This window comes from Chenopodium quinoa, unplaced genomic scaffold (assembly GCF_001683475.1).
Source record: "Chenopodium quinoa cultivar QQ74 unplaced genomic scaffold, ASM168347v1, whole genome shotgun sequence".
Lineage (NCBI taxonomy): Eukaryota > Viridiplantae > Streptophyta > Magnoliopsida > Caryophyllales > Amaranthaceae > Chenopodium > Chenopodium quinoa.
The window spans coordinates 8,995,527-9,023,332 of record NW_018744239.1 but is presented as its reverse complement, the minus strand read 5'-3'; the positions used below and the strand labels follow the sequence as shown (position 1 = coordinate 9,023,332).

Sequence of the window (27,806 nt, the reverse complement as noted above, 5' to 3'; positions counted from 1 at the left end):
TTGGGGTATGGTGGAACGAGGATGAGGTTTGCTATGGTGGCCTGGTGGTTGCCAGGAAGAGGTGCTGGCAGCCTAGGCAGGGAGGGGAAGGGGTGGTTGGTGGGGGAGGGGTTTTTTTTTTTTCTACAAAAATAATAATATAATAATTAATATTATACCTACTAAAAATTAAAATATTAAATAGAAAAACAAATTAAATTTTTTTAACCCAATCAAACATTAACACGTGTCCCATATACCTATTTATCAAGTCAACAACAGGTCATGACTTGTTTAAAGCGGACAACCCCCAATGGTCGTATTATTAAGAAATAATCAAAAGGTTGACTTATTTTTGGCGCACCATCATTGTCGACCTCTGTTGAAACTCAAGCTTTTCAATGTTTAATTCAATAATTTGTAAGAGTTATATGTAATTTGTTATAAGTGTATTTCGTATGGGGTTACTATATCGTAGGGGTTGAATACCCTTATATTTTACGATTCTTTGTTGAAATTCAAGCTTCTGCCATTTTATGTTTTGAATTTCTCTCTCCTCCATTGTATGTTTCTATAATTCTCTCTCCTCTAAATTCTTGTTCTTCGTTTATTCAAAAAAAAAAAATCTTATTCTTTGTTGCACTATGACTAAATATAAGGATTACTTGTTAACAAAAATGGGGTTACTTGTTAGTAGAGCTGGTTATTGGGTAGGGTAGCCCAATGATAATGGGTTTAGGGTCAACCTTAAAGGGCGTTTAATGGACAGGGCCTTTAACGGATAGGGCCCTTATTAGGTCCCTTAAAATCAAGTTGAATCAACAATTGAAGAGGTAGTAAAAAACTACTCTTGGGGTAGTAGAAGGAGGAATGCACCAAAAAAGGGTGGAAAGTATGAATTGGAGAAAGTTGATCAATTGCAACATCAAATTGAGCTTTTTTCAAAAGGGATTGCAAAGTTGAATACGAGTGTCAATAGTGGGCAAGGTCCTCTCAAGTCAATTCTTTCTCTTGTCAAAATTATGGTGGAACAAACCACGATACATCTTATTGTGGAGGTTTGAACCCCGAGCATGTGGCGGCATACAACAGAAGGCAAGATGGATATAAGGGAAGTGGCGGTGGAGTAGCTTGGAGGCAACCACCACCCGGATTTGCACATCAACCTCAACAATGGAACCAACAAGCTCAACAATCATACAACTCCAACCCTCCATACCAAAACCCACCTCCATTTCAAAATCAAAACCCAAGAGGAAACTACCCAAGAAACAACCAACACAATAATCAAAACCAATACAACAATCAAAATCAAGCGTCTCAAAGGAGCCAAGAGCAAGCATCTCAACCCGATTCGACACAAACCCAGATTCTTCAACAACTTCAAGACATGAATAAAAAAATGCAAGAGGTCAAGGCTCATAACAAGATGGTTGCTTCACAACTAGCTCAATTGGCCGAGAAAGTCCCTTTCAACTCACCTTCTACTCTACCCGGACAATCACAAACTAACCTTTCCAACATCATGAAACCCGACTCTTGCAAGGAAATCACATTGAGATCGGGCACATCCTATGAGGGTCCTAAGAAGGGGGATAGTGAGGAAAAGAAGGAAGGATAAGAGAGTATAGGTGAAGACAAGGAAGTTGAGGAAGAGGAAGGTTACTGAGAAAGAAAAAAGTATGGAGAAGAAGAATCTTAGAGATGAGAAAACAACATCAACTCCTAGTGAGGCTAGGAATCTTGATGGGCCAGTTCCATTTCCCAATCAACTTGCGGAGAGGAAATTGAATGACAAGTTTTCAAAGTTCCTTAGTGTGATGAAGAATTTTCACATCAACCTCCCTTTCATCGAAGTTGTCACACAAATGCCTTCATACTCCAAGTTCCTCAAGGATATTCTCACCAACAAAAGGAAGCTCAATAATGAGCTCATCACTCTTCCCCATCAAGTGAGTGCACCTGTTCAACATAAGATGTCTACGAAGCAAACGGATCCGGGAAGTTTCATTTTACCGGTAAAGATTGGGAACATGGAAGCTAGGGGCGCCTTAGCCGATCTTGGAGCAAGTGTTAGTTTGATTCCTGTATCCATTTCCCAAAAGCTTGTTGAAATGATCCCTACAAGGAAGACTATCCAATTGGCCGACCGTTCAGTGAAGTTACCTTGTGGTGAGCTTGAAGACGTTCCCATTCAAGTTGGGCATATTTATGTACCTTGCATATTTGTAGTGATGGATATAGAAGAAGATGGCGATACTCCTTTGATTTTGGGTCATGAAGCTCTTAAGACTTTGGGGGCGGTGATCAATTACAAGAACAACACCATTACATGTGAGGTTGCTGATGAAAAGATTGTGTTTGAGTTCTCTAAGTTGCTCAAGACCCCCATGGTTGAAAAATGCTATAGGGCTGATGTTGTGAATGAGGAGTTAGATTGCTTGGGAAGGGTTATGATGAAGCCTCAAGATCCAATGGTTGAAGCTCTTACATGCAAGGAAGTATCACTCTCAAGAAGAAAGGGAATTTGTCATGGCCATGGTAGAAGACCATGAACAACAAGAAGATAAAGAAGAGCTTGAACTAGAGGAGGAAATGGAGGAGAGTTCCAAGCCTCCTCCCAAGGTAGAACTCAAACCCCTTCCCCCCTCTTTGAAATATTCTTATCTTGGATATGAAGGGGAATACCCTATTATCGTCAATGCTACCCATAATGGTTTTGATTTGGAAAAATTGCTTGTTGTGTTGAGAAAATATAGAAATGTGATAGGGTATAGCATTGATGATATCAAGGGTATTAGCCCTTCTTTGCGCATGGATCGTATTCATCTTGAGGATGATCAATCCACCTCAATTGAACCTCAAAGGAGGTTAAACCCCAACCTCCAAGAGCTTGTCAAGAAGGAAATCTTGAAATTGCGTGAAGCGGGCATAATTTATGCTATCTCCGATAGCAAGTGGGTTAGCCCGGTTCACGTGGTTTCAAAGAAAGGTGGAATGACCATTTTCAAGGGAGAAGGAGGAGAGGAAATCTCCACCTGGACGGTGACTTGGTGGAGAATGTGTATTGATTATAGGAAGTTAAATAAAAATGCAAAGAAAAGCCATTTTCCTCTCCCCTTCATGGACCAAATGTTGGAAAGACTTTCTCACCATGCTTTCTTTTGTTTCTTGGATGGATATTCTAGATTTTTCCAAATCCTTATCCACCCAAATGACCAAGAGAAAACTACTTTCACATGTCCATATGGAACATTTGCGTACCGCAGAATGCCATTCGAGTTATGTAATGCTCCTTCAACATTCTAATGATGCATGACTTCCATTTTTTTCGGAAATTCTTGAAAATGAGATTGAAGTTTTTATGGACGATTTTAGTGTTGGTGGCTCGTCTTTTCACACTTATCTTTATAATCTTGAAAAAGTTTTGAAAAGGTGTCAAGAGACAAGTTTTGTTTTAAATTGGGAGAAATGTCACTTTATGGTTGAGGAGGGAATTGTCCTAGGCCATAAAGTGTCAAAGAAAGGCATTGAGGTTGACTCGGCCAAAGTTTCGGTGATTGCAAAGTTGCCCCCTCTTACTTTCTTTACAGGAGTGAGAGCTTTTCTAGGGCATGCCGGTTTTCACCGGAGGTTTATCAAAAAAAATTTCATCAATCGCCAAACCTTTGACCGAATTACTCAAGAAAGATGTTGTGTTTAGCTTTGACGAGTCTTGTCTTGAGGCATTTCAAAAACTCAAGGAAGCTCTCATTTCCTCTCTTGTTGTGCATGCTCCGGATTGGAGCTTGCCTTTTGAGCTAATGTGCGATGCGAGTGATTTTGCAGTAGATGCGGTGCTTGGGCAAAAGAAAGAAGGAAGATCTCATGTCATCTACTATGCAAGTAGAACACTTGATGAAGCTCAAAAAAAATTACACAACGACGGAGAAGGAAATGTTTGTGTTTGTGTTTGTCATAGACAAGTTTAGGTCCTATCTTATTTTCTCCAAGGTGATTGTGTACACGGATCACATAGAGGTTTGCTATCTTATGACCAAAAAGGAAGCAAAGCCACGCCTCATCCGTTGGGTTCTTTCGCTTCAAGATTTTGACATGGAGATAAGAGATAAAAAGGGAGTGGAGAACTATGTGGCGGATCATTTGTCTAGGCTTCCTTTTGAGAACAAGGAGGATGTACCAATCAATTAAGAAGTAGGATTTGAAACTCTCATGGCTATGGCTTCAACATCTAGCCCATGGTATGCAGATATAGCCAATTATCTTGCTTGCGGGGTCATTCCCCTGGAGTTTTCTTCTCAGCAAAAGAAGAGGTTTTTCAAGGAGGTGAGGAGGTACTTTTGGAATGACCCCTACTTGTTGAAACAATGTGGAGATGGCCTTTACCTCAAATGTGTTCCGGACCATGAAATCGAAGGAGTTCTTGAGCATTGACACTCGTTGCCATGTGGAGGACATGGGGGAGTTGATAAGACGGTGGCAGAGATTTCTCAATCTCTTCTATGGTGGTCGACGATGGATAAGGATGCCTAAAGGCTTGTTTCAAGATGCGACAAGTGCCAAAGAAGTGGTGGCATAACCAAAAGAGATGAAATGCCTCAACAAAACATTTTGGAAGTTGAGCCTTTTGATGTTTGGGGCGTCGAATTTATGGGGCCTTTTGTCTCTTCATGTGGGAATTTATACATCTTGGTAGCGGTGGACCATAAGACTAAGTGGATTGAAGTTATACCCTCCCCTACCAATGATCATAAGGTTGTGCTTAAACTTCTCAAGAAAATCATATTTCCGCGATTTGGGGTCCCTATTGTGCTAATTAGTGATGGAGGTTCTCATTTCGCCAAGAAGCAATTCAAGGCACTTCTCAAGAGGTACGGATTTCATCAAAAGGTTGGTCTACCTTCTCATCCTCAAACTCAAGGACAAGTGGAGGTGTCAAATAGTAAATCAAGAACCTTCTTGAAAGGATGGTGAACATGTCTAGGAAGGATTGGTCCCTCAAGCTTGACGACACACTTTGGGCCTTGCAGACGGCGTACAAGACTCCAATTGGTACAACCCCCTATCGATTGGTCTATAGGAAGGCTTGTCATTTGCCGGTTGAGTTAGAGCATAAAGCTTGGTGGGCAATCAAGGAGCTTAACATGGATATGTCGTTGGCTGGTGAGAAGAGATTGCTCAAGCTCAATGAACTTGAAGAGCTTTGATATGATGCCTACGAGAACTCAAGGTTATACAAGGAAAAAACCAAGAAATGGCACGACCAACATATAAGGAACAAGAGCTTTAAGGTTGGAGACAAAGTGTTATTTTTCAACTCTAGACTTCGTTTGTTTCCCGGAAAGCTCAAATCCAAATGGTCGGGGCCTTTCGTGATTTCAAGGAATACTCGTTATGGATCTTTTGAGTTAGAGGCGTGTGACAACAGGTTCATGGTTAATGGTCATCGTCTGAAGCAGTACTACTTTTGCAAGGATGAAGTTGGTTTGGTTGAATGTATGAGGCTTGATCCGATGGATCTTGAGCCACCCTCTAGATGACAATTTCTCACGGTCAAGCTAGTAACCTCGTAAAGAAGCGCTTCTCGGGAGGCAACCCGAGTTCTCAACTCTTTTGTTCTTTATTTCCATCATTTAGTCGATTTTAATTGATCTCTTTTAAGTGTTTTTGTCTTATGGTCTTTGGTAGTTATTTTGTAGGTACTTGAATTCTTGGGAAATGCTTTTGTGGATTAAGTTTGAGGGTGTTTCCACCTCAAGGGAGTCCATTTAAAACTCTAAAATTATTGGTTTGCTCAAAAGAAATGGATAAGATATACTAAGCCAGTATGAGTATAAAATATCTTATTGTGTAGCTTTGTTGTCTGGACATTGATGCAATTGAGAGATTCTTATGAATCATATCATCATAAATTCATAAGTCATAACTTAGAAGTCACACCCATACCAGTCCAAGAAAGCCAATTGAAGGTGGCGGTATATTCTATTTCTATTAAATAAACTCACATGAAACAAGTTACTTTGTATATTCTCGATAAAAAATACTCATTTAATTTCATAATTTACATAATCACACCATATATATTTCTTTCATGGTATTTAAAACATGTTTTAACCATTAATTTATTTAATTGCGTTTTAACCAAATAAATTATTTTCAATGGAAAAACGATTTTTCTTTGTTCGACTCTTTATAAGCAAAGTGATAGAGAGAACGAATTGAAGAAGCAGTAATGGAGGGCAATAGGAATAGAGGAGAGAAAAAGGAAGATAAGGAGTCTGGAGGAGAAAACGACTTCCATTTCTTACAAAAGAAAAATGTTCTCCACCAGATTAAATAGTATTTTTTTTTTGTTGTGTTCTCATTTCCATATAGAAAAATCGTTCATCCATTCTTACAAATCTTACCAATAAATCATATAAGCTCTCTCACTACAAGCTACGATCACAAAATTGATGTGTATTTTGGTGAAAGGTTATCAAAAATTTTCAACTGAAGGATATTACAAGAAAAGAGATTGCAGGGAAAGAAATCAAGAGTCTTCAATTAGTGATTGCAATTTTTCTCTAAATGCTGGTGCTTTGTCTGCCTCAACAGCCATCGCTAGTTCCATAAGTCGATAATTTTTTAACTGCATTCAAAATTATCAATAAACAAGCTATCGTCAGCATTGCTGCCAAATTATTCTTGAGAAAACACCTTCCAAGGCTAGTAATTGACAATGATATAACTTCTAGTAGGCTAAATAACTAAAAGCATGCACGGGTGAATAAGAAAAAGAAGGAAAGTATCACAATATCCCTATATAACTATAGTAACTAGATCAACTGAGGCATACAAGAATAAGTAGGAAAATTAAGAAAATAAACGACCACGAACAAAGCTGAAAATCCCAAACATAAATCATCAATATCAAGTGGAGAGATTTGATATATATTAATTAAAACAAAGACCTGGGATAGACAAAAACCTCGAAGAAAATTTCATCTTCTGGTTTTACATAAATAAAATCCTCATCATTGCTGCTAGAAGATTCCTTCCTCTTTTGTCCTATCTTCTGCTACAGGCAGAACACTAGGAGAATGCAAAAGATAAATGTACATGAGAGATGTACATTTAAATTGTTTGTTGAGAAGTTACCAAGAGGACAAAGATGAAAACAAAATTGAATTACCTTATATATTCTAGTGACCAGTAGACAATGTTTGAAGCGAAAAGATTCATGGAGATCTTTTGTTAGCTTCAGCAAATGCAAAACAAAATGATCAGTTTATTTAGATCACTACCATTCAAAACACATAGAAACACAAGCTTCTATAGATAAGATAAACTTCATCTAACCTCATCTTCAGTAGCCCACGAAATTTCATCAAAAAGGGCATTGTAAAGATGTGGCAGAAGCTGGGGAGGAAGATTCATAACACGCTGGGAAACCACTAGACCAACATGGTCAGCTTGGTCTTCTAGAAGTCTTTTAAGCTAACCAACTACATCCTTTTCCTCACATACTTTAAGCAAGTAGTCTCTTATTTCAGTGATACACTTATTATCTTGGCATCACAAGAACCCAGAATCATTAACTTAGTTGATTGATCGAATATAATCAATATAGAGCAATTTGACAAATCATGCAATTTAGAGGGTCCTTAATGAAATTCAAAAGGGACAAGCCACACTGACAATTGAAAATGAGACACTTGTTGTACCTTATATCTTCCTAAGTTTAAATCTATAAGAAGTATAAACAATCCCTCATCTTCGTCATCTTCTATCTTGACCACAGAGTCCACTATTGTTTGTGCTAATATTAAGTCTACAAAACCACTCAAGTCCCACACCTTATCATCAAGATAGCTATATAGCAACATCTTTACTCCATGAAAGTCATCAGGCTTGGGGTCAAAAAAGGCAAAATCTGCCTGAATTAATTCCTTTAAGAAGAAATCAAAACGGAGAAAATAATTAGGGCAAATAAAGACAACTGGAATGGAAGCATTCAGCTAGAATGGACATTCACAACAACCAACAACAATTAAATGCTTACTTCAGGCGCTTCTTCTTCGGAAGATTTAGATTCTGAACTGCTCTCCTTCTAATTGTGAAACCTACTAGATCTATTGGCTGAAAATATAATAAAAAAGATTTCCAAAAGTCAAGTTAGATCAGCACATGAATTGCTAATCTATATAGGACAATGTTTATAATAGAAAAACACCTATTAGTTTTGAGGAAGATGTTCTGTTAGATTTTGAATTAGAAACTTTGTGCTTTGATGAGCAAGCTGCGGCAGCTCTAGTTACTGAACGAGCAAATAGTGAAAATGCAAAAGGTCAAGGAACCAGGTGGCCACTTCTTCGTGGTTTTCGAGGCATCCCTTTATGGTACATAAGCAAAATTTTGTTAAAATCCATCTTAAATCGTCACACTTTTTTCACCCTTCTTTTCTCTTTCTGAATCCAAATGAAAGGGGAGAAAAGAATCAGGAAAAGAGCATCAAAGCACTCCAGCAGTAAGAATTTCAGCTAAGTAATAAGTTTAATTGGTACAAAGACAAAGTTAATCTCATACGCATATCTACACATCAGAGAAACTCAAACATCCATAAGACACAAGCAATTGCCTAAAGCTCATCATACCATTTTACAATATTTAACAATGACCTTTTTCAATGATTTTTTATTTTCATTTTTTTATAGTTAGAACCTATTACTGTGAAAGGACCTAAAGCTCATCATACCATGAAACCGAAACTCATAACACCAACGAATGTAAAACTAACTACACCTCCATACACCCAAACCGCTAAAATTAGCAACACCCATCTAGTAAAAACTCAATAATCTACTAGCTACAGTCATTGAATTGGAAACTCCAATCTCCAATAATTAGGCTCATTCAAAAATTATTTTTATTGCTTAAGAGAATGCATTAATAAGACAAAAGTAATCATTGTCTTCCAAACAACTCAACACCATAAGAACGAACATCGAATTCAAACACCCCCATCAAACCAACTCCTCAAAACCTTACCTCTTGATCCCCTCAAATCAATATACGTAGTAATTTGTAATGCACTTATGCAAGCAAAACAAACCCACATAGAACTATCACATAACAGCTAGTCTACCATATTACTCTAAAACAACAATCCCAATTTAACCAATACGACCAGCCCCGCCCTCGAGCTAGGGCAAGAGGGGCGGCTGCATTTAGCCCCAAGAGGAAAGGTCCAATTTTATAGTTCCCTCCTAACATTAAAGGGTTATAAACAGATGCCTACAACAAAGTAACAACAAAATTTGACTCAATTATCAAATTACTCCTAAAAAACCACACAAAATTCTTCTCTTTTAAGCATATCAAACGTAAATAGCACACAGTAAAACTAGAGTAATTTTAATCAATAGTTCAATAATACACTTTAGAAGAACCCTAAATTGACTAATGACAATTAAATTACTGATAGTCTAAAACTAAACCCTTGATTGGGAAATTAATATATGATGAATCGATAATTAATGATAATGAAATAAAAGGAAAAATCACCTCAACAACAATAAGGTGAGGTGAACGGGGCTTTAATTATGAAAAAATCAAATTGTTTTTAACCACCTAAAAAAAATGTATTTTACCACATTAAAAAAAAATTAATATGGATTATAAAACTTATGCAATTTTTAATTGTGTTTAAATAGTAAAGTTTCCAAAAGTTTAATTTTGATTGTTCGACAACATTAAAGATTTTTATCTCCTAATTTATTGTTACTAATGAACCCCGTGCGATTTATGTTTGTTTGTATTTTTTTCAAATAAAATATTAATAAATATATATTTATCTAATAAACTTTTTGATATTCGCTTGCTTACTACTTGAATTTTTAATTATAAAGTGAATTATTAACTTTACCATGTGGTCGGGATTACTTAGTCAGGAGTTACTTGGTTGATTAAGGGTTACTCAATCGATCAAGGGTTATTCGGACGGCCAGGGGTTACTGGGTTAGTGTTTGGGTTTGTCTCACTCGGTCACACGATATGGCCAGCCACACAAAAAAACGCGCTAATTTTATTTTTACAATTAGTTAAAATTATTGATCTAAAATAAATTCCAATTATTTTTTTTTCATTGACTAATATATAACTATGTGACGCTCTAAAATTAATCTTACGTGGAATAATCTTATTGTAGCGTTTTAAAATTATTAATCCTACATAACATTTTTTTATGGAAAAATTGTCATAAATAATATGACCTTTCAGCAGTCCATCAAAAATAAGTCAACCTTTTAATTATTTCTGAATAATACGACCTTTGGGGTTGTCCGCTTTAAACAAGTTATTTAACCTGCAACCTGAATGACCGGTTAAATTTCGTTTTTCTTTTTAATAACTTCGTTTAATAATGTAATTAACTATTAATAACAACTTAATGATTGTTAATTACAATTAAAAAAAAATTTAAATTAAATTTTTTTTCCCTTTCTTCTTCTTCCCTTCAAACCTCCATGAATGCACCATGAATAATGCAACAGCTCCACAACCGACCTCCACCACCACCCCTCGCCTCTAAAATTCGACCACCAGTCACTACCACCCAGTCCCCTCCAAAATCCGACAACCCCCACCCTATCCCCTCCAATATCCGACCACCCTAACGGCATAACCTCCTCCCCTCAAAAATCCGACCACCACTGAAAATTCACATTCTTTCATCCAGAAAACCAATTTCACTACTCAAATCATCAATAATAAAACAAATTTACAATCCCAATTTTTCTAATATCTCAACTCCCTAAACAAACTATCGAACCTAACTTTCTAATTTCTCAACTCCCCAAACCCCAAACACTTTTTAATATCTGTGCTCGCAACACCGCTGCTTTCTTCAACCTCAAATTGACTGGAAGAAGATATCTGGAGTGCACGTGCTTAAGGCGGATCTTCCAAAAGTGAAGAAGGAAGAGGTCAAGGTTGAGGTTGGCGATGGTGGGCTATTGGTTACGGGCTTGCAGCGGATGAGAGAGAATTTGACGGTGGTGCGGATCTAGGAATGACGGTTGGGGTATGGTGGAACGAGGATGAGGTTTGCTATGGTGGCCTAGTGGTTGCCAGGAAGAGGTGCTGGCAGCCTTGGCAGGGTGGGGAAGGGGTGGCTGGTGAGGGAGGGGTTTTTTTTTTTACAAAAATAATAATAATAATTACTATTATTACCTACGAAAAATTAAAATATTAAATAAGAAAACAAATTAAATTTTTTTAACCCAATCAAACATTAACACGTGTCCCATATACCTATTAATCAAGTCAACAACAGGTCATGACTTATTTAAAGCGGACAACCCCCAAAGGTTGTATTATTCATAAATAATCAAAAGGTTGACTTATTTTTGGCAGACCGCTGAAAGGTCATATTATTTATGACAATTTTTCCTTTTTTAATCATAATCCTATATAGCGCTTTACAAAAAATAATCTTACGTGGCATAATCTGATTGTAGCGTTTTAAAAATATTAATCCTAAGTGGCGCTCTAATAATTTTTTAAAAAATAGAATCCTTCGTGGTGTTTTAATAACTCAGGAAAAAACTCCCCTTTATATATGTATATATTAGATTAGATTTTTAGGCAAAACTAACAAGCGTCCCTAGGACCAGGACAACCTAAAAGTGTTCAACACAATTTTTTATATAGCCACAGTATATAAGACCCAAGCATGAAGCATGCAATCCAATTTGTTATAACGGACTCCATTAAAGAGCAGTGAGAGCACCGTTATAACTCTTGTTTTTTATATATAGATTTTTTAACTCCTGACTTCCTCTTGTGTATTAACAAAGTGAGTAAGTGACATTTCTTCTTTCTTGTTTCTTAACTTGTTAGTAAAGCTGGTTATTGGGTAGGGTAGCCCAATGATAATGGGGTCAGGGTCAAGCTTAAAAGGCTTGTAATGGACAGGGCCTTTAACGGATAGGGCCCTTATTAGGTAGGGTCAATATCAGGCCAAAATGTTACTTAGTATTTATGAGGTTACTTGATCGGTAATAGTAGGGTTACCTAGTAATAGTGGGGTTACTTAATTGGTCAGTAAATTAGGGATTACTTGAATTGTGGGTTGCTTGAATTTAGGGGTTACCTATAATATGGGTTACTTGAAATTAGGGGTTACTACTTGAAATTAGGGGTTACTACTTGAAATTATGGGTTATTAGAAATTAGGGGTTACTGATGAGTGGCGTTTACGCCAGCATTTAACCCTTTTTAACTAGTGAATTCCCCTTATTTATCACTTGTTTGTACCTCTTCTTACCGTTTTTACCTTTGTTTTAGTTACTTCGTTCTTTCTCGTGTTTTGCCTTTTCTTTTATCTTTTCTTTTGCGTTTTCCCTTCTATTTGTTCGCTTTGATAGCTCCTAGAACTCGTGGTCGAAATTGGAATTGCTAAGCAAAGTCGAAGTTGCTAGAGTAGCTTGTTCCAAGGAAAGGAGATGCAAAAGGGAGAGGGTACACTACAACAGCAAGTCGCGGGCGCGAGCTCTATTGCCGCGGGCGCGGACAGGAGTGTTATGCCGCGGGCGCGGGTGCCGTTGCCACGGGCGCGAACAGAGATCCTGAGCTAAACACCTAGTTTTTGGAGATGGCAAGAGAGGGCGCGGCATCTAAAGGCCACGGGCGCGACATAGGTGGCCGCAGGCGCGGAGTTCAATGACGCGGGCGCGACGTTCAATGCCTCGGGTGCAGCGTTCAATGTCGCGGGCGCAGCGAGCTGGGTTTTTCCAACTACATACCCACAAATGAGAGGGAGCGGCAGCCTTGCTGGAGAGGCCTCTCCCTCATCCATTTTCTTTGTTTTATCAAGAAACTTTATATAGTCTTTAGCTTGAATTTCATGACATGGGGGAACTATTATTCACTATTCCATTGCAATACTTTGTAGAGAGAGAATTTCAACATTCTAGAGAATCAAAGTAGCTTAACCTTCAAGTTTCCATTGTGGTAATCAAGACCTTTTCAAGCTTCCTTCAAGTTTTCATCTTTTCAATACAACTAGTCAATATTTTCTTAATCCTTCAATTTTAATAGTAGTAATCTTTTTATCCCTTATCTTTTAATTGGTTTTATTGCTCTTAATATTGTTTATTTCCATAAAGTTCCCTGCTTTTACTTATTTCATTGCTTTTCCTTTGATTTTGAATCATGTTTAGTTTTTTTGGGATTGAATACATGTTTAGTTTAGTTGATATGGGTATCTTCCTTTCTCTAGCTTAGATTTCTAGCTAGGGAAGGGGGTGAAAATCATGATTGATTAATTGAGTTTATATTGATGATTGACAGGGTTTTTCCAAGAGTTGATGATTTAGTGCTTATTATGTTTGGAGCTATTGTTGTGCACCTCTAGCCCTAATATTCTAGTTTTATTCCTTATTTTGCTTGTTTTAATTTCTTCTTAGTAATTAGTTTAACCTTAGATACTCTAAAAAACAGACCAATATACCCCTTGATACTTGCAATAGATTCTTTATTTCACCTTGATTGTGCAATACCCCGTTTCCTTGTGGTTCGACCCTAGCTTGCCACTATTTAGTGTAAACTTGATAGAGTTAGGTTAGAAATATAAATTATTGATTTGACCTAGGATATTAGACACGGCCTATTGTCCCACGATCAAATTTTTAGCGTCGTTGCCGGGGAAACGGCTTGTTTTGCACTCTCATTGTGTTATTATTGGATTTGTTGCTTTTTATTTTGTTCCTTTACTCTCTTGATAGTCATTGCTAATTGTTTTCTTAGATTTGGTGGATGCAAAGGAGATCTCAAGGACCACCTACACATTACATTGACCACGAAATCGACCGCACTTTGAGACAAGTCCGTAGACTTTATCAAGAAGAGGGGCGAGGTCTCGGTGCTATTGTTGATAGTAAGAGTGATTCTTGGTCTTCAAATTCTCAAAGCGAGGAAATGGGGGGACAAGAAAATGATGTTTTGTTTCGTGAGTTTGGGAATCCCGAGGATTATGAGCTCACGGGAGGGATTTTGCTACCCGTCACGGAAACCAACTTTACCATTCATCCTCAATACACTAGAATGGTACAAGCGGAACAATTTTCGGGTTCTCCAAGTAAAGATCCTATCGAGCACCTTGATAGATTCCTTGACCTTTGTGCCATGATCCAAACCAATCAAGTTTCTCAAGAATACATCTGTATGCACTTATTTCGACAATCTCTTTCGGGTAGGCAAAGAAGTGGCTCAAACAAGTCAAGCCAAACTCTCTTACAACATGGAGAGAGATAGTCAAGGCATTCTTAAAGAGGTTCATTTCCGAAGAAAAGACCACCGAAATGAGAAGGAAGATTTCATCATTTGAACAAGAAGCGGATGAGAGTCTTAGTGAAGCTTGGGAGAGATTCAAAGAGTTGGTACAAGCATGTCCTCACCATGATTACAATCAAAGCTTGCTCATGCGGTTCTTCTATGATGGATTGGAACCTATGTCTAGAGCTAACTTGGATGCGGAGGCGGGTGGCCAATTGATTAAGGTCCCCCAAAATCAAGTAGAATCAAAAATTGAAGAGGTAGTAAAGAACTACTCTTGGGGTGGTAGAAGGAGGAATGCACCAAAAAAGGGTGGAAAGTATGAATTGGAGAAAGTTGATCAATTGCAACATCAAATTGAGCTTTTTTCAAAAGGGATTGCAAAGTTGAATACGAGTGTCAATAGTGGGCAAGGTCCTCTCAAGTCAATTCTTTCTCTTGTCAAAATTGTGGTGGAACAAACCACGATACATCTTATTGTGGAGGTTTGAACCCCGAGCATGTGGCGGCATACAATAGAAGGCAAGATGGATATAAGGGAAGTGGCGGTGGAGTAGCTTGGAGGCAACCTCCACCCGGATTTGCACATCAACCTCAACAATGGAACCAACAAGCTCAACAATCATACAACTCCAACCCTCCATACCAAAACCCACCTCCATTTCAAAATCAAAACCCAAGAGGAAACTACCCAAGAAACAACCAACACAATAATCAAAACCAATACAACAATCAAAATCAAGCGTCTCAAAGGAGCCAAGAGCAAGCATCTCAACCCGATTCGACACAAACCCAGATTCTTCAACAACTTCAAGCCATAAGTAAAAAAATGCAAGAGGTCAAGGCTCATAACAAGATGGTTGCTTCACAACTAGCTCAATTGGCTGAGAGAGTCCCTTTCAACTCACCTTCTACTCTACCCGGACAATCACAAACTAACCTTTCCAACATCATGAAACCCGACTCTTGCAAGGATATCACATTGAGATCGGGCACATCCTATGAGGGTCCTAAGAAGGGGGATAGTGAGGAAAAGAAGGAAGGAGAAGAGAGTATAAGTGAAGACAAGGAAGTTGAGGAAGAGAAGGTTGTTGAGAAAGAAAAAAGTATGGAGAATAAGAAGATTAGAAATGAGAAAACAACTTCAACTCCTAATGAGGCTAGGAATCTTGATGGGCCAGTTCCATTTCCCGATCGACTTGTGGAGAGGAAATTGAATGACAAGTTTGCAAAGTTCCTTAGTGTGATGAAGAATTTTCACATCAACCTCCCTTTCAACAAAGTTTTCACACAAATGCCTTCATACTCCAATTTCCTCAAGGATATTCTCACCAACAAGAGGAAGCTCAATAATGAGCTCATCACTCTTCCCCATCAAGTGAGTGCACTTGTTCAACATAAGATGCCTAAGAAGCAAAAGGATCCGGGAAGTTTCACTTTGCCGGTAAAGATTGGGAACATGGAAGCTAGGGGCGCCTTAGCCGATCTTGGAGATGGTGTTAGTTTGATTCTTGTATCCATTGCCCAAAAGCTTGTTCAAAATGATCCCTACAAGGAAGACTATCCAATTGGCCGACCATTCGGTGAAGTTACCTTGTGGTGAGCTTGAAGACGTTCCCATTCAAGTTGGCCATATTTATGTACCTTGCGATTTTATAGAGATGGATATGGAAGAAGATGTCGATACTCGTTTGATTTTGGGTCGTGAAGCTCTTAAGACTTTGGGAGTGGTGATCAATTGCAGGAACAACACCATTACATGTGAGGTTGCCGATGAAAAGATTGTGTTTGAGTTCTCTAAGTTGCTCAAGATCCCCATGGTTGAAAAATGCTATAGGGCTGATGTTGTGAATGAGAAGTTAGATTGCTTAGGAAGGTTATGATGAAGCCTCAAGATCTAATGGTTTAAGCTCTTACACGCAAGGAAGTATCACTCTCAAGAAGCAAAGGAGTTTGTCATGGCCATGGAAGAAGACCATGAACAACAAGAAGATAAAGAAGAGCTTGAACTAGAAGAGGAAATGGACGAGAGTTCCCAGCCTCCTCCCAAGGTAGAACTCAAACCCCTTCCCCCCTCTTTGAAACATGCTTATATTGGATATGAAGGGGAATACCCTATTATCGTCAATGCTACCCTTAATGGTTTTGATTTGGAAAAATTGCTTATTGTGTTGAGAAAATATAGAAATGTGATAGGGTATAGCATTGATGATATCAAGGGTATTAGCCCTTCTTTGCGCATGGATCGTATTCATCTTGAGGATGATCAATCCACCTCAATTGAACCTCAAAGGAGGTTAAACCCCAACCTCCAAGAGCTTGTCAAGAAGGAAATCTTGAAATTGCGTGAAGCGGGCATAATTTATGCTATCTCCGATAGCAAGTGGGTTAGCCCGGTTCACGTGGTTTCAAAGAAAGGTGGAATGACCATTTTCAAGGGAGAAGGAGGAGAGGAAATCTCCACCTGGACGGTGACTTGGTGGAGAATGTGTATTGATTATAGGAAGTTAAATAAAAATGCAAAGAAAAGCAATTTTCCTCTCCCCTTCATGGACCAAATGTTGGAGAGACTTTCTCACCATGCTTTCTTTTGTTTCTTGGATGGATATTCTGGATTTTTCCAAATCCCTATCCACCTAAATGACCAAGAGAAAACTACTTTCACATGTCCATATGGAACATTTACGTACCGAAGAATGTCATTCGGGTTATGCAATGCTCCTTCAACATTCTAACATGCATGACTTCCATTTTTTCGGAAATGCTTGAAAATGAGATTGAAGTTTTTATGGACGATTTTAGTGTTGGTGGCTCGTCTTTTCACACTTGTCTTTATAATCTTGAAAAAGTTTTGAAAAGGTGTTAAGAGACGAGTTTGGTTTTGAATTGGGAGAAATGTCACTTTATGATTGAGGAGGGAATTGTCCAAGGCCATAAAGTGTCAAAGAAAGGCATTGAGGTTGACTCGGCCAAAGTTTCGGTGATTGCAAAGTTGCCTCCTCTTACTTCCGTTACGAGATTGAGAGCTTTTCTAGGGCATGCCGGTTTTTATCGGAGGTTTATCAAAAAAAAATTCATCAATCGCCAAACCTTTGACCGAATTACTCAAGAAAGATGTTGTGTTTAGCTTTGATGAGGCTTGTCTTAAGGCATTTCAAAAACTCAAGGAAGCTCTCATTTCCTCTCCTGTTGTGCATGCTCCGGATTGGAGCTTGCCTTTTGAGCTAATGTGCAATGCGAGTGATTTTGCAGTAGGTGCGGTGCTTGGGCAAAATAAAGAAGGAAGATCTCATTTCATCTACTATGAAAGTAGAACACTTGATGAAGCTCAAAGAAATTACACAACGACGGAGAAGGAAATGTTTGTGGTTGTGTTTTCCATAGACAAGTTTAGGTCCTATCTTATTTGCTCCAAGGTGATTGTGTACACAGATCACATAGCGGTTCACTATCTTATGACCAAAAAGGAAGCAAATCCACGCCTCATCCGTTGGGTTCTTTCGCTTCAAGATTTTGACATGGAGATGAAAGATAAAAGGGGAGTGGAGAACTGTGTGGTAGATCATTTGTCTAGGCTTCCTTTTGAGAACAAGGAGGATGTACTGATCGGGGGACAATAAGTCGTTGGTCTACTATCCTAGATCAAAATTACAATTTATATCTCCTAAGGTAGTGGCAAGGTAGGGTCGATTCCCAAGGAAACGGGGGTTGAGCACAATTAACACGTATCTAGGATAAATTGCTAGTGACAAAAAGGGGTTATTATGGTTTGATGTTGAAGATTTCTATGATCAATCTAATTACCAAAAAGAGACCGAGTTAAACTAAAGAAGAAGGGATTGAACTAGGCACTCTAAATGAAAACAAAGGACAAGATGATAGCGATATCAATTGCAAAAAGCACTGGGGAGAGGGGGTTCCAATCATGACCAACAAGACACTAATGAAAATCAATAAGGAAATACACCAAGGAGTTCAAACTCTACTCAAAGCAATTCATTCTCATGAAACTACTCAAAGCAAGTTGATAAAATCAATCAACCCTAAACTAGATCATTCTCATGCATCTAATCTAGGACTAAAACATTGGGGTTATAGGTGCACACAATAACTCCAAGCATATTTAAGCACAAATCATCAACTCAAGGTAGAATCCAATCAATAATCAATAGGAACTCAAATAAACATGATTTTCACCCCCTTCCCTAGCTAAAAATCTAAGCTAGAGAAAGGAAAATAGCCATGACAACCAAGCTAAACAAGTATTCAATCCTAATGCAACCTAGCATTATTCTAAGTCAAAGAGAAATCAAAGAAACTAATAAAGCATGGATATATATGAGGAAAACATGAATTAATAAAAACAATAAAACTAAGTATTAGAGAAATAAGAGAAAAGATTACTATTATAAAAGTTGAAGGATTACCCAATCATCAAAGTTGTTGCAACAATCTAGAGGAAAGCTTTAATATTTGATTACAAAGATTGAATCTTGAAGACTTATGTTTTCTCTCTTTAAAAGACATGGATTTTCTCTCTCTACAAGTGTTTTTGATGCCAATGGAATAGTGAATAATTGAAAACTCAAGCTAAAGACTATTTATAGTCTTCTACCATAATGAGGAAAATGGGCAAGGGAGAGGACTCTCCGAACAGGCTACTGCGCCCTCTCCAAGCTGGGTAATAAGTTCGCCAGACATAGATTGCCGCGCCCGCGGCTCGCCATCTCCCAGCCATCTCCACAAACTCTCGTTGGCTCAGGACCTCCCTGTCCGTGCCCGCGGCTAAGAAGCCCGCGCCCGCGGCCTTGCGTATCAGCACGCTCTCTCCCTTTTGGCATCTCTACTTCCTTGGCAAGCTTCCTTAGCATCTCCACTCGATCTAGCAATCCATAATTCGCCCACGAGTGCTAGGAGCTACCAAAACACACAAAAAGGAGGTGAAAACTAAAAGAAAAGACAAAGGGGAAGGGAAAACACGAGAGGGAGCTAAAGTGACTAAAATAGAGGTAAAAGAGGTGAGAAAAGGTATAAGCAAGTGACAAATCCGGGGGAAATCTCTAGTGAAATAGGGTGAAATGGTGGCATAAATGCCACTCATCAAAATCCCCCACACTTGCCTCTTGCTTGTCCTCAAGCAAAAACCAAGAAGAGAAAGACAAAACAAATACTACAATGACAAACATACAATGGCAGGGCTTAGAAAAGCAACATCAAATTTCTAGGTGGACAAATGCTTCATTCGGATTTAACCATGATAAACAAACGTCAAAGAATACTAGCCCTTTTTAATTACATGATGCATGCACGCTTCGAGATGCTAATGGTTGTAAGAGTCAAGCCTAAGTTAAGCATAGAGAACTAGTGAGTCATTCTCCTCCCTAGCCCCCTCTAAAACGGTCCGCGTTCTCCCCACTAGCTTCAAATCGTCCCCCTAGATGGCTCCTCATGATTCCACGAAGGAACTGGAAAAAGATTCATTTTGAGGAGGTAAAAGATCATCCCGACATCTCAACTATGCACGCTCTCTCCATAGGGTCGAAACCATCTCCCTCCACCGGTTATTGACCACGCACTCCTAAAGTCTAAGGGTCTTCACAAGGGTTGTAATGACTCGGCTCAAGGTAGAGGTAGGGAGAACATTTGAAATAGTGGTGGCAAGTCCTAAGTGAAGCAAGAGAACGCCCAACTCTAATAGACAAAACTTAAGAAACAACCACAACTCAAACGAACATCCGTCATTTCGATTTCATTGCATTACCAACCTAATTCAAGTGTATACAAAATAAATAATTCTCTCATTTCATTTTTTTTTTTTTTTTTTGCATGCCCATATGTAGGCTTACTTTTCAAATCTTTGTTTCCAAACCAATTCCATAAATGATTCATGCTCATATTCATGACGCTCTTCACACTAGTCTCACAAGCCAAATGCTTCACTAACTAAAAGGGTTGGTAAACATAGGTCGTTAGGCTTGTAATGAGGTTGAGAAAAGAATGGGAAACATTAGGCTCAAATTGGTTGGCAAGAAAGTTGATGCAAAAAGGAAAATCAAATTTGTAACTAAATAAAAGAAAATATAAACAAAAATGAGAAATAGTGCCCGTTTCCCCCCCTAAGAGTCCTAGGTCACGATCTCGGGAGCTAGTAATCAACAGAAGAATTCAAACATGCATAGTCGAGGATCCTAAAATGCCGCTCAACAAATTGATGAAGGCTTGAACAAAATGAACCTTACAAGGGACGAGAAAAGTAAGCAAATACCAACTAGAGGGCTTCAAATCCACTACAGGGAGCAACTCCATCTTACCACATCCCATGAACTAGGGGTTCAAACGCCCTCACAAGTTCTTACCCTCGCTACCTTAGCCAAGGCTCCTCTAATTCAACCAAAAGCAATCTCAAAATGTGCATCTCATCACAAAGTTAAGAAAAGACGAGCATTCTAGGGCGCATCATCATGGAGATAGAGTCCAAAAATAGCAAGCAAGTTCCAAAACACAACCATATCATCATGCCATAATTATGCTTGTCAAGCGAAAGAAAATGGAATAAGAGAAGGAAGAAATCAAGAAGGTTCACATATGAGGCATAAAGATCCAAATAAATCCCAATCGACATACAAGTGATCGTTCGGTAACAAAACCAACGATCCCAGGTTCCTTGGAACCGCATGCAAACATCCTCGAACCATTCAACTCCTTCATAGGCTACATCCTAAACTAAATACAACACAAGAAAGAAAAGAGAGAGTAAGGGAAAGATCTCACCCATGTCTCTTGAAGAAAAGGATAAAGCAACCATGTCGTTTACGATTTCACCATATGTTGCTTCAAAGTTCCTTCTGAGCTACAAGTGAGAGAAGAGAAAAACAAAACAAACACTAAAGACAGAAAAATGTTAGTACGAGAGAGAAAAATCCATGAACTCAAATATTTGGGCATGACCTACTACCCAAACACACCATCATCATCATATCATCATCATCATAATCATCATAAAACAATCATCATAGACAACCAACAACAACGCTACCTAAAGATAACCAACAACACCTAAACCCAAATCCTCTAAATGTTCCCTTGAGTCCTAGGTGCCTTCCCCCACACTTACCCAAAGCATTCCCTAACACTCCCTTTTGACTCAATCACCCCCCCTCCTCACACTAGATTGAAGCATCGTCCCCGATGCTTCACATGGATATGGAAATAAAAGGGAGGGATAACAAAGGGAGGGAACAAACAGAACGAGAGGGAGACTAGTGGCCACTAGGGCCGGCACCATTTTCATCCACACTCCAACTGTCATAGGATAAACCCGAGGGGGAGCATTGGGGTCCCAACCTCCGGTGTAGCCGGGGGGCCACCCATAATGACCTTTGAAAAGGTCATGTTGGGATGCGGATAACTGGTCATATGGCTTAGGTTGGACCAGAGGTGAGGGGTGAGAGGGATTAACGTAGGGGTAGTTGGGGTCACCCCTATAATCACTCCCACCCGAAACCCGGTAGTCATAGTGACCGGACTCATCGGGGAACTCATGATGTGGCACATTGGGGTCCGAGGGACCTTGCCAATAGGGGTACGTAGGTTGGTTGTCACCCCCCCCCCCCAAGATGGCATGGGCCCTTGTTGGGCCGGGGCATAGGAGTAGTTAACCGGGGAGTGACATCCCCTCTACGTACACTTGCATCGTAAAAGGCATTAGTTTGGAAAGAAATGTGTTGATGGGAGGCGAACATACCTTGCGTGCCAAGTTGTATGCTTTCCATGTGGGCCCGCATCGCCTCCTTTTTTCGTAGGTAGTCTGGTTGATGTTGATGATGTTGTTGTTGCCTTCTTCCTTGTTGATGTTGGGAATGTTGTTGTTGTTGCTGTTGCTGACTTAAAGGGATGGCCCTCATCACGTTCTCATCCTCCACATGCTCAAAACCTTCACCGGATCCCTCACCCATCTCCATTCTTGCACTAGGGAGGATACCCGAATCCTTCTTTACCCACCAAGGGTAATTTACCCCTTCCCTCGTGAAGGAAGTGAACTCCGGCTTGGGGAGGAAGCAATGGTGCTCGTGGGAGACTAGCAAACTCCAAATCCTCCCTCGATCCTCCGTATCCACAATGAATTTCACCGTTTTCAATTGATCGAGGTCGAGCCAAATGTCACTCCCATCGCTCTTCCCCATGCATGGGGGTGCAAGAATCCAACTTATCCATATAACCCAACTTCTCGGCTATCCGAGTGATCATCCCGCCAAAATGGATCTCCCCTTTCCTTGTACCCGAGAGGACGCCTTCAATGCATTTAGTAAATAGAAACCCGAAGTTCAATCTGTGCCATAGCTTTGGATGCGTAGCTAGCCATAATATCCGAATTTCCTCAGTTGTAATCTTCCCCAAGTCTTGCTTATTAAAGACCATGTACCCGAGAATTCGATGTAAAAGTCTGATGGCTGGGTGCATGATTTGGCTGGCCAAGGAATACTTGGAGTTGAAAGCGTCCATCCTTGAGATGACCTTCCACCAATGAAGGAGCTCATAAGCATGGAGGCCTTCATGCTCGGGGAAGAACATATCATCATCCGGGTTTAGGTCCAGTAATTAGTTAAACTAGCGGAGGGTGAGGGTTTCTTTTTTGTTAAAGAGTTGGAAGGAGATGGTGAGGTCCTTATCCCCTACGGCATGACATTCGAATGAGGCAAGAAACTCAAGGGTCGGATCTTTCTAAGTTTGATAGGCATTTGTCACAAAAGAGCCTAGCCTGAGGTTGTTGAACAAGAACCAACAATCCTCGTCGATGCCAAGCTTGGTGGTGGTGGGTTGGTGGTAGTGCACCACAACAATTCTCCAAAACTAAACAACCACCACAAAGAGCACACCTCCTAGAATCACCAAACACAACTCACAACCAAGCAAATATATGTCAAGAAACAACTACCACAAACAACAACTAAACAATTAGTAATTACTAAGATGATGAATGAGTACAAAATAGGCATGCAACCATCGAGAATTCCAACATGAAAAATCACAAGCACAAAATTTTCTCAATAAAAAACATGCTTCAAATTCAAAGGAAAATTAGAGTATGGGAGAAATTTATACCAATAATGAGTACCAACAATTACTCCTACTAGCCTTTGAAGAAGAAATCAAGCCCACCTCCAAGAACCCTTCAATGGTGAAAACAAATCCCCCTGAAAGAGGAACACCGAAATTAGGGGTTTTTAAGGGTGGAATTTCATATTTTTGTTGAGAAAATTTAAAGTAAAGTGATGGAATTTGATGGAGTTTGATGATTTGGAGTGAGAAATTGAGGTAGAAGGAGTTAGGGTTTGAGGAGGAGTGAAGTTTAGAGAGAGAAAAGGGTGAAAATTTTAGATTTGGGGGTTTTTTTTTGGTTTTCGGTTTTGCTGAGAAGAAGGGGTGAAAATACGCAGACCTATAGGGCCGCGCCCGCGAGTAGGATAGTCGCGCCCGCGGGTTTTCCTGCCTGCGTCCGCGGCCATGAGTGTCTCGCCCGCGGTTGGTATCTCCAGCTTTCTGAAATTTTTGATGAGCGCCTCGACGCGACCACAGGCTTAAACACCGCACCTGCGGCGTCGCCTGTCCACGCCCACGACCTTGAGTGTCGCGCCCGCGGGTGTTGATAGAGTGCCCTCTCCTAGGCATCTCCTGGGCGTCTCCACTTTCATTTATTCCTTTCTCCTTAACTTCTCCAAACTCAAATTAGTAGACCAAATCCCCAAAAATTCAAGTACCTATTAGAAGAGCAAACAAACACAATAAGATTTTAAAGAAAAATCATCCAAGATTGGTTAAACAAAATAAACACAAAGCCAAAAGAGTTGAGAACTCGGGTTGCCTCTTGAGAAGCTCTTCTTTATGAGGTCATTAGCTTGACCATAACACATCATCATCAAGAAAGTGGCTTAGGATCTGATGGATCGAGCCTCATGCACTTGATTATGCCAACTTGATCATTACAATGGTAGATCTTCAAACGATGGCCGTTGACCATGAACTTGTTCCCTTCCGCCTCCAACTCAAAAGACCCATAAGGAGTGGTCCTCGAAATTGTGAAAGGCCCGACCACTTGAACTTTAGCTTTCCGGGAAATAATCTAACCCTAGAGTTGAATAACAACACCTTGTCTCCAACCTTGAAGCTCTTGTTCCTTATATGTTGGTCGTGCCATCTCTTAGTCCTCTCTTTGTAGAGCCTTGAGTTCTCATAGGCGTCATATCGGAGCTCTTCAAGTTCATTAAGCTTAAGCAACCACTTCTCACCCGCCAAGGTCATATCCATGTTAAGCTCCTTGATCGCCCACCAAGCCTTGTATTCCAACTCAACCGGCAAATGACAAGCCTTCCCATAAACCAACCGGTAGGGGGTTGTACCAATGGGGGTCTTGTATGCCGTCCTTAAGGCCCAGAGCGTGTCATCGAGCTTGAGAGACCAATCTTTTCTAGACTTGTTTACCATCCTCTCAAGAAGGTTCTTGATCTCTCTATTTGACACCTCCACTTGCCCTTGAGTTTGTGGGTGGTAAGGTAGGTCGACCTTGTGATGAACCCCATATCGTTTGAGGAGAGCTTCGAGTTGTTTCTTGGCGAAATGAGAACCACCATTGTTGATTAGCACTCTAGGAACCCCAAATTGTGGAAATATGACTTTTTTTAGAAGCTTGAGTACAACTTTGTGGTCGTTGGTGGGGGAGGGTATAGCTTCAATCCATTTTGTCACATAGTCCACCACCACCAAGATGTATAGATTCCCACGAGAAGAGACAAATGGCCCCATGAAATCGACACCCCAAACATCGAATGGCTCGACCTCCAAAATGTTTTGTTGAGGTATTTCATCCCTTTTGGTTATGCCACCACTTCTTTGGCATTTGTCGCATCTTGAAACGAACTTGTGGGCATCCTTGTGCATTGTTGGCCACCAAAGAAGATATTGAGATATCTTTTCCACGGTCTTTTTGACTCCTCCGTGACCTCCACACAGCAATGAGTGGCAATGCTCAAGAACTCCTTCGATCTCATGATCCGGGACACATTTCCGGAAAAGGCCATCTCCACATTGCTTGAACAAGTAAGGGTCATTCCAAAAATACCTCCTCACTTCTTTGAAAAACCTCTTCTTTTGTTGAGAAGAGAGCTCCGGAGGAACAACTCCACAAGCTAGATAATTAGCTATGTCCGCGTACCAAGGGCTAGGTGTTGAAGCCATGGCCATGAGGGTTTCAAATCCCACCTCCTCATTGATCAGCACATCCTCCTTATTCTCAAAAGGAAGCCTAGACAAATGATCCGCTACATAATTCTCCGCTCCCTTTTTATCCCTCATTTCCATGTCCAAATCTTGGAGCGAAAGAACCCAACGGATGAGACGCGGTTTTGCTTCCTTTTTGGTCATAAGGTAGCGGACCGCTATGTGGTCCGTGTATACAATCACCTTTGAACATATGAGGTAAGACCGGAACTTATCCATGGCAAACATGACTGCTAGCATTTCCTTCTCCGTTGTAGTGTAGTTCTTTTGAGCTTCATCGAGCATTCTACTCGCGTAGTAGATGACATGGGATCTTCCATCTTTCTTTTGACCAAGCATCGCACCTACTGCAAAATCACTTGCATCGCACATTAGCTCAAAAGGCAAGCTCCAATCCGGAGCTTGCAAAACAGGAGAGGAGATGAGGGCTTCCTTGAGCTTTTGGAATGCTTCAAGGCAAGCCTCATTAAAGCTAAACACAACATCCTTTTTAAGTAACTCGGTTAAGGGTTTGGCGATTGATGAAATTTTTTTGATAAACCTCTGGTAAAAACTGGCATGCCCTAAAAAAGCTCTCACTCCCGTAACGGAAGTAGGAGGGGCAACTTAGCAATCACCAAAACCTTAGCCAAGTCAACTTCAATGCCCTTTTTGATACTTTATGGCCTAGGACAATACCTTCCTCGACTATAAAATGGCATTTCTCCCAATTCAATACCAAACTCGTCTCTTGACACCTTTTCAAAACTTATTCAAGATTATAAAGACATGTGTCAAAAGACGAGCCACCAACACTAAAATCATCCATAAAAAATTCAATCTCATTCTCAAGCATTTCAGAAAAAATGGAAGTCATGCATCGTTGGAAAGTTGAGGGAGCATTGCATAACCTGAATGACATTCTTCGGTATGAAAATGTCCCATATGGACATGTAAAAGTAGTTTTCTCTTGATCACTTGGATGGATAGGAATTTGGAAAAATCCGGAATATCCATCCAAGAAGCAAAAGAAAGCATGATGGGAGAGTCTCTCCAACATTTGGTCCATGAAGGGGAGAGGAAAATGATCTTTCTTAGTGTTTTTGTTCAACTTCCTATAATCAATGCACATCCTCCACCCGGTCACCGTCCGGGTGGAGATTTCCTCTCCTCCTTCTCCCTTGACAATGGTCATTCCACCTTTCTTTGGAACCACGTGAACCAGGCTAACCCACTTGCTATCGAAGATAACATAGATTATACCCGCTTCACGTAATTTCAAAATTTCTTTCTTGACAACCTCTTAGAGGTTTGGGTTCAACCTCCTTTGAGGCTCAATTGAGGTGGATTTATCATCCTCAAGGTGAATACGATGCATGCACAAAGAAGGGCTAATACCCTTGATATCATCAATGCTATACCCTATTACATTTTTATATATTCTCAAAACAACAAGCAATTTTTCCAAATCTAGCCCATTAAGTGTAGCATTGACAATAATAGGATATTCCCCTTTATTTCCAAGATAAGCATATTTCAAATATGGGGGAAGGGATTTGAGTTCTACCTTGGGAGGAGGCTTGGAACTCTCCTCTAATTTTTCCTCCGCTAGTTCGAGCTCTTCATCCCTAGGATCATCCTCTTCCTCCATTTTGGCCTCTTCAAGGGCCATGACAAACTCCTTTGCCTCTTGAAAGTGGTACTCTTCTTCGCATGTAAGAGCTTCAACCATTGGATCTTGAGGGCTCATCATAACCCTTCCCAAACGATCCAATTCTTCATTCGCAACATCAACCCTATAGCACTTCTCAACCATGGGGGTTTTGAGTAACTTAGAGAATTCAAAAACAATTTTCTCATCGGCTACCTCACATGTAATGGTGTTGTTCTTGCAATTGATTACCGCCCCCAAGGTCTTAAGAGCTTCACGGCCCAAAATCAAGGGAGTATCCACATCTTCCTCCATATCCATCACTACAAAATCACAAGGCACATAGATATGCCCAACTTGAATAGGGACATCTTCAAGCTCACCACAAGGTAGCTTCACCGAACGGTCGGCCAATTGAATGGTTTTCCTTGTGGGGATCATCTCAATATTAAGCTTTTGAGAAATGGATAGAGGGATCAAACTAACACTTGCTCCAAGATCGGCTAAGGCACCCCTAGCTTCCATGTTCCCAATCTTAACCGGCAAGGTGAAACTTCCCGGATCCTTTTGCTTCTTGGGCATCTTATGTTGAACAAGTGCACTCACT

General features: G+C 40.0%; 2 protein-coding genes and 1 pseudogene across 2 annotated transcripts; 2 read left to right on the top strand and 1 right to left on the bottom strand.

The window, feature by feature from the left end:
* Nucleotides 1–1,661: 1,661 nt before the first annotated feature.
* Nucleotides 1,662–2,534, top strand: LOC110694364. Its single transcript, XM_021871537.1, has 2 exons — nt 1,662–1,931; nt 2,085–2,534. Exons 1-2 carry the CDS (start codon nt 1,662–1,664, stop codon nt 2,532–2,534), a joined length of 720 nt encoding a protein of 239 aa, XP_021727229.1.
* A 3,977-nt stretch (nt 2,535–6,511) lies between these two features.
* Nucleotides 6,512–8,351, bottom strand: LOC110694363 (annotated as a pseudogene).
* A 6,773-nt stretch (nt 8,352–15,124) lies between these two features.
* Nucleotides 15,125–15,898, top strand: LOC110694362. The gene has a single exon (XM_021871535.1). It carries the CDS (start codon nt 15,125–15,127, stop codon nt 15,896–15,898), a length of 774 nt encoding a protein of 257 aa, XP_021727227.1.
* The last annotated feature ends 11,908 nt before the right edge of the window (nt 15,899–27,806 follow it).

Excerpts from the sequence above, each read along its gene's own strand:
- LOC110694364 (XM_021871537.1), top strand. The coding sequence starts at position 1,662 with ATGGAGAAGAAGAATCTTAGAGATGAGAAAACAACATCAACTCCTAGT. Across the intron at positions 1,932-2,084 it reads TCATCACTCTTCCCCATCAA|CTTGTTGAAATGATCCCTAC; the intron begins GTGAGTGCACCT and ends ATTTCCCAAAAG.
- LOC110694362 (XM_021871535.1), top strand. The coding sequence starts at position 15,125 with ATGCAAGAGGTCAAGGCTCATAACAAGATGGTTGCTTCACAACTAGCT.